We start from the raw sequence: 6600 nt of genomic DNA on the forward strand, positions 1-6600 counted from the left end.
TCGGCAGGAACTTTATAGAACTGGTGGAGGGGCTCATTCCCAAATTCCATATTCAGATGTGGAAAATCAAATACTAGCTATGTCTTCCAACGTAGATAGTTTGCATAACAGGCATGACTCCGATGGCGTTGAAGGTAATTTTCTCTCATTTTGTTCAATGAATTGTTACTAATGGAATTAGTGTTTCAACTCCACATACAAAACAAGCGGAGGATTTGGTTACATATGTCGTTGACGACACCTTTCTGTCTGATGGTACAAAATTATACACATAAGTTGCATTTTTTAATTCCCCATTTTCATATCTATTACTTTACAGATACTGCTTTTGAATACAAAGAAGTAGTTGTAACCACGGGCATTACCACAACCACTAGTGCAGCGAATGCTGAAGTCGAGTCAGGAGAATATGAAAGTATATATTCTTATTGATATGTTCCCTGTAATCTTAAATGTTAAAGCATCAGCATTTTTTATTACCAAACCAAATTAGACGCTACCGTTCCATATGAACTATGGTATGTTGCTAATTTTTTGTTACAGCCCGCGACGAAAGATACCACCCTAACATTTTCCTAAGCTTTGACTACTTGTCTTTTGATCATTTAATGTTTTTTAATTACAATAGTTGACCGTAATTTTGATCTTGGTCAATTGACCATCATTTCCCATGTGAAATTTTCTGACTGAATCCGAATATGAAGTGAAATTTTATGAAAGTTTAAGAGATATAGCAAAATTTCGGTCTTTTGAGATCTGAAACAAAGTGCAGAGTTTTCACATCCGCTTTTTTCATGTACTTCAAAGCATGATATTTTGTAAATACAATAAGACCCTGTATGTCTACATTTAATAATTAATGTAGGAGTAACGGACACTTAAGTAGAAAGACGCTCAAAAACTTTCCATACAAATTTATGGTTTCATTAATTGTTCAAGCTTTGACTGAAATTTAGGTCGTAAATTTCTATGAAAACCTTAAACTTAATTATAAAGCCTTCTACTTAAGTGATCATAGCTTCTACATTTATTAATAAACAAAGATAAGGAGGGTCTCATTATATTTTCAAAAGATCATACTTTGAAGTACAAGAAAGAAACCGGAAGTGAACACATTTCTTCATATTGATTGTGGTACCGAAAGTAATCCAGTTGGAAATTGTTGTTGGCATAGATGTTAATAAATGTAAAAAGATCCACTAATATAAAAGGAAATTTTTAGATTGGCTAACTGCTTCCGAAGTTATTTGCAATTTAGGACACCGAATTGCTTTCAAAACCAATTTGGCTATATCTCAAGAAATGTTAATTCTTAAAATTTTGGTTCATAATCCGATTCAAGAGAAAATTTTACATTGGAAATATCAAATGTCACCGATCAGAACTTTTTTAAAACCTGTTTACTAGTGTTATTTATTAAAGCACAACTCATTATTGATAATTTTAGCATCTAGAAGATTACGTCGTATCTAAGAAAGTGGCGATACCGTCAGGAAAACAAATTATCAAAAATCAACGGCATTTTTTAGCAACTTTATTACTAAAATTTAATAAGCTATAAAACTGGATACTAAAAATTTCTAGGAATTCTGATTGATATGCTTAAAGTTGAGAAGAAGAAGTTGTAGAATTTTCATAATTTAATTTAAAGTTTGAAATTTGGATTTACATGGTTTTTGTGAGTTAACACTCAAATCCTCATCCGATTTTTTACCGAATTTTCTAAAATTAAATAAACTACGCACACTTCGATTCTTTTACGAAATTTCGAAAGAAAATCGGTAAAGCAATGAATTTTCATGCTGCTATATGAAGTATTGAATGATGAGGTGCTATCGTTTCGTCGCGGGCTGTATGCTGGTTGCGCAAGTTGGGCATCTAATTTGGTTTAACAATGAAAGTTACACCCTGAGAAAAGAAATTAGTTGCGTCAACTAAATATGTGTTCACCACACCTGTGATGCAGTGTACTGAGACTTCATATTTTTACACTTGGAATTAAGATATATTCATATTTGGTATATTCTTTATTGTTTGTTTTCCGTTCCATGTTATATGTACATATATTGAAGCACCAAAATGGGACACTTGGTCTCCTCAGGCTTTGAAGCAACCAATTACTCCTGTTTAAAAAAAAGTAGTACAAAAAGACAACTGAAACAATCGGAATTTGAAAAACTCACAGAAGCGAGAATGGAACTAAATAAAATCCCAATAGAGATGTCTTCCACTGAACTAAAGCAAAAGGAGAAAGAGCATGCGGATAACTCATATGGTCAACTAAGAGCAGAGAAGAGTAGAATTGCACCATATTCAAATGAAAAATCTTCAAGATCATCCAGTTCCTTAATTACCGAGATAATTAAAAAATATTAAAATATTATAGTTACCAAATCATGTGTTCAGAGAAATATTTTTAGCTGACTTTTTTCCGGGTGTACTTATTCAATTCACTTCATGGCTTTTGACAATATTCAAATATCTGTCATAATATTTGCAAAAAGAGTGCATTAATTAAATTAAATTTAATTAAAATTAAAGGACGTATCGCTTACTTACTTCAACAGTGCCATAATCCAAAAAAAAAACAAAACAAATCGACACCTGAAATGCAAAAAGACGTAACAAACATCGTCGGTGAAATGCAAAAGTTGTAACTAATAAAAAATCCAAAATGCACTTTTTAATTGATATTATGGATTTCCTCGAATTAAAACTCCCCACATCGTTTTATGAAAAACAGAGATAATTAGTCACGACATTTTCCGTTTCAGTGGCGATGTTTGTTACGTTTCATTTTCATTTCAGGTAACGAAATATTGAGCTAATTGTGTAGGAATTGCTGTATCGATTACCAGCAGTGTTGCCATTTTAGCCGTTTTCCGGCTAGATTTACCCGGTTGCGATAGCAAACAGCCGGAGAAATTTCGATTTAGCCGGAAGCCGATTTGTTAGCCGTTTTGCAGAAAAGAATTAGCCTTTTTTAGCCGATTTTGCTATTTGCCTTGTTTTCTTAAATTTCAAATATGTATATATGTTTCCATTTTTGACTAAGCGACCCAAAATCTGTTAGAAATGCCTACTAATGATACTAGCCTTATCGTGGGGTAAATTTTCATGTCAGGCAGGGTTGTATGAAATTGGGCGATTTCGCTTATTTTTATTTTAAACGAAGAAGGGTTTTTCTTCATAAAATGTTTGTTATAAATGTCTTAATTTTAAGTGTGAAGTTTTATACGCAAACTTAGAAAATAAGAAATTGTTTCACTGTTAAGACACTTAATATGCGTTTGTGTTTGGATATAGTGCCAACAAAGAGAATAAATATTACATGTAGATATTGTCTTCCCAGATAGCGCATATTCAATTCTGCCTAGATTACAAAACATCATTTTTGCCCACTCCCAAAGGTTTAAGGTAAGGGAAAAATTGATATTTTCAAGCACTATGTACACATATGCATTTTTTAAACAAACTTTTTTGCTGAGAACTTATTTAAATTCCAAAAACCGAATGCCAACTTGAATTAAAGGAACCAACACTGAAGTGAGTCAAAATGAAAATAAAAGAGCACAAATTTCTATGTAAAGCAAAACTCTCTGGGAATCCTACGAGACATCTGCCGGTCATATGACCGGTCATCTAAATGGGAGATCTGCAGTCTTTTGGCATCATATTTTACATCAGAATTGCAGGGATTTCTGAAAAATCTGACCAGTTCTTCTGTGTAACTGTAATTTTGCATCCCTTGTCAACAAATGGCCTCGGTTGATGTTAGCTTAAGGTCGTTGTTTTACTGCCTTAAAATTGAAGGGAAATGTTTACAGCGTTTTTTATGTGTATTGGTTTCTATTTGAGTGTATTGAGAATCGGTCAGTCTGAAAAGGCCTTGTAGGGAAGACAATAGGTTTGTTCGTCGAAAATCCAGCGAGAATTATCACTCAAAATATCAGATAGTAAGAAAAAATGCTCCCAAATTCTCTCTCATGTAGAGAAACTTGCAATTTTCTGTACGAAGGCAAATTTGTAAGTTTTTCTGCCAGCTAGTGTCCACGGTTGCATTTCAAACAAAAGAAATTTATATAGAATTTTTAAAATTCTTTCAGAGGGGCATAAAACAGGATCTACGTGTATATATCTTGTCAGTCCGACTTTCTTTAACATACGTTTCAATTTCTTTGTCTGGTTTACTATATCGACTCTGGTTGGGATTGCATTCCGATTAAGAATAGTTTTTTTTTTGCCGAGTACCTTTCAAATCATTGGAATTAACTAAATTAATTAAGTAAACAAATATTAACTTACATTTTTTTGATTTTAAAATCGCTCCAATTTGTAAATTTTTAAATTTAACGAAATTGTTTATTCAAATTATCGTCGACAAAAAATCCAACCATGTGCCTAATTGCAACTTCTTGCTGGCAAAATTTTTTCCGGCTCGAATTTGTAACTTCTCTCCAAGAAATAGTCTTTTTACTCGTGATTTATTTAAATAAAACATGTGAAATTTAGTTGAAACATTTTAGCCGTTTTTAGCCGGTTTTATTTGCCAATTTAGCCGGTTCGTCTAAAAAGTTCTGGCAACACTGATTACCAGTATTCATCTAGAACAAAACATATATATCGTCGTTTAAAGTGCAAAACCGCGTATCAGCAAAATGCAAAACCGCGTATGTGAAGTTGTAGAAACTATTTTCTAGAGCGTAAAAACTCTCACATTTCAAAATGGCAATATGAATGGTTATCAAAAAATGAGTACGAACAAAATATATTGGAAACACCTTGTGAAAGAAAAGGACAACAGGTTAGTTGCTCAATATGATTGTCAAAAAGTATGTATGTATTAGGGATGTTGCGAATGTGGAATTTTAGACATCCGCGAATGCGAATGCGGATGCGAATATCTAACAGCTAACATCCACGGATGCGGATGCGAATACGGATGTTAAGTATTTAAAAAAAAAAAATTAGAATCTAGCGCTTATACTACGTTCAAATTGACGAGCTAAACGTGTTAAATGGGCTTGAACCAGTTAAATGAACAAAACTTGTTCATAAACAAGTTAAATCACATGCAATTGTTGTTGGAAAATGGAACCAATTAAATCATTTAACTCGTTTGAAAACCAATTCAGCGCCGAGTTGTATCATAAAGCTTTCTGCTCCGGCCAATCAGAAAGACCCAAAAAATTATTATTAAAAATTATCAAAAAATATCAAATTTGTATGCATGTCTGCCCGCCTAAAAAGAGGCCCAGGCGGTAATTAGTTATTTCCCATGAGGTCTCATCGTACGCAGAGATAAATAGTGCATACGAACTAAACATTTTGAAGTCTTTAAGTTAATATCATGAAGCAGACATTCGCACAAAACAAATTGAAGCACAAAAACTTGATTTTGAATATTTTTTTCGAATTTTTATTCGTAATCAAACAACCATCAAAGTTAAGTCCAAATGTTCAATGTGGACGATTGTGTTTTGCAAAAAGCTATTTTCCATTTAACAAGTTAAATGGAGCCAATTTGAACGTAGTATTACAAGCCAAACCAAATAAATACATGTCAGGTTTTTCTAAAGCTTTGTAAAAATAATTCTTCATTCTCATTCCTTTGGCTATTTCAGAATTTGGGGAATCAGTAGCTTTTCTCTTCGCTTTCTTCTTTTGTGTCTAGTAGTTTTTTTTTTTAAGATTGGTACAAAAAAATCTTAAAAAGAAAGAAACCAATGCAGGTATTTAAAGCACAGAAAAAAATAGTATTAAAAGGACTATGTTCTCGTTGACGTACGTCAAAGGTCAAGTAGAAGTGGGAACTTGTAAGACTGCCCATTGATAGCTCAGTTATATCTAAACGTATAAATGCCTCGTAACCATGTCAACCTCGTAAACGTACTTCATTGTGTATGGAAAATCGCTTTATTTACGAGGTTTACGCAGTAAAGAAGGCATTTACGCGTTTCCATGAGTACCCATAATATGTTTAAAGACATTTTTATCAAAGCTGATAAATATGACATTTGACCAGTTTTGTTACACAAATACTCCCACGACCACAGGCAAAAATATTTTCCACAATTTGTCATTTTGTTTGCCATATACAACAATCGCATTCGCAAAAGCTCCGCATTGATTATTGCGAATGCGAATGTTAAAATTAATACGAAGCTCCGCGGTTGCGAATGCGAATGCGAATATTCGCAACAACCCTAGTATGTATAATCTTATTGTTTGTCAAGTCTGCCAATTGTAAAATGGAAGAAATAGAAATTCTTGAAAATATTGAAATTGTTGAAAATGTCGCGAGAAAAAGGCAAAGACCTGCTAATTTTACCCAAACAGAAGTGCGAATATTAACAGAAATTGTTGCAAAATTCAAGCATATATTGGAGAACAAAAAGACAGACACTGCTACCAATAAGGAGAAAGAAGCGTCATGGGAGAAAGTTGCAAAGCTCTTCAATTCATCCTCCGGTGGAACCGCACGCTCGACATCTATCCTGAAATTGAAATATGAAAGCTTGAAAAAGACATTGAAAAAGAAATTAGCCATAATTCGGCAGGAACTTTATAGAACTGGTGGAGGGGCTCATTCCCAAATTC

General features: G+C 33.2%; 1 protein-coding gene across 1 annotated transcript in view; it reads right to left on the minus strand.

The window, feature by feature from the left end:
- Positions 1 to 615: 615 nt before the first annotated feature.
- LOC118734950 overlaps positions 616 to 6600 on the minus strand; it is a 14601-nt gene continuing 8616 nt past the window's right edge. The window contains exon 2 of the mRNA XM_036464545.1: positions 616 to 686. Within this exon, the coding sequence (XP_036320438.1) occupies positions 616 to 686 (71 nt within the window). The remainder of the gene's footprint in view (positions 687 to 6600) is intronic.

This window comes from Rhagoletis pomonella, unplaced genomic scaffold (assembly GCF_013731165.1).
Source record: "Rhagoletis pomonella isolate Grant_MI unplaced genomic scaffold, Rhpom_1.0 Rhpom_scaffold_00003, whole genome shotgun sequence".
Taxonomy (NCBI): Eukaryota; Metazoa; Arthropoda; class Insecta; order Diptera; family Tephritidae; genus Rhagoletis; species Rhagoletis pomonella.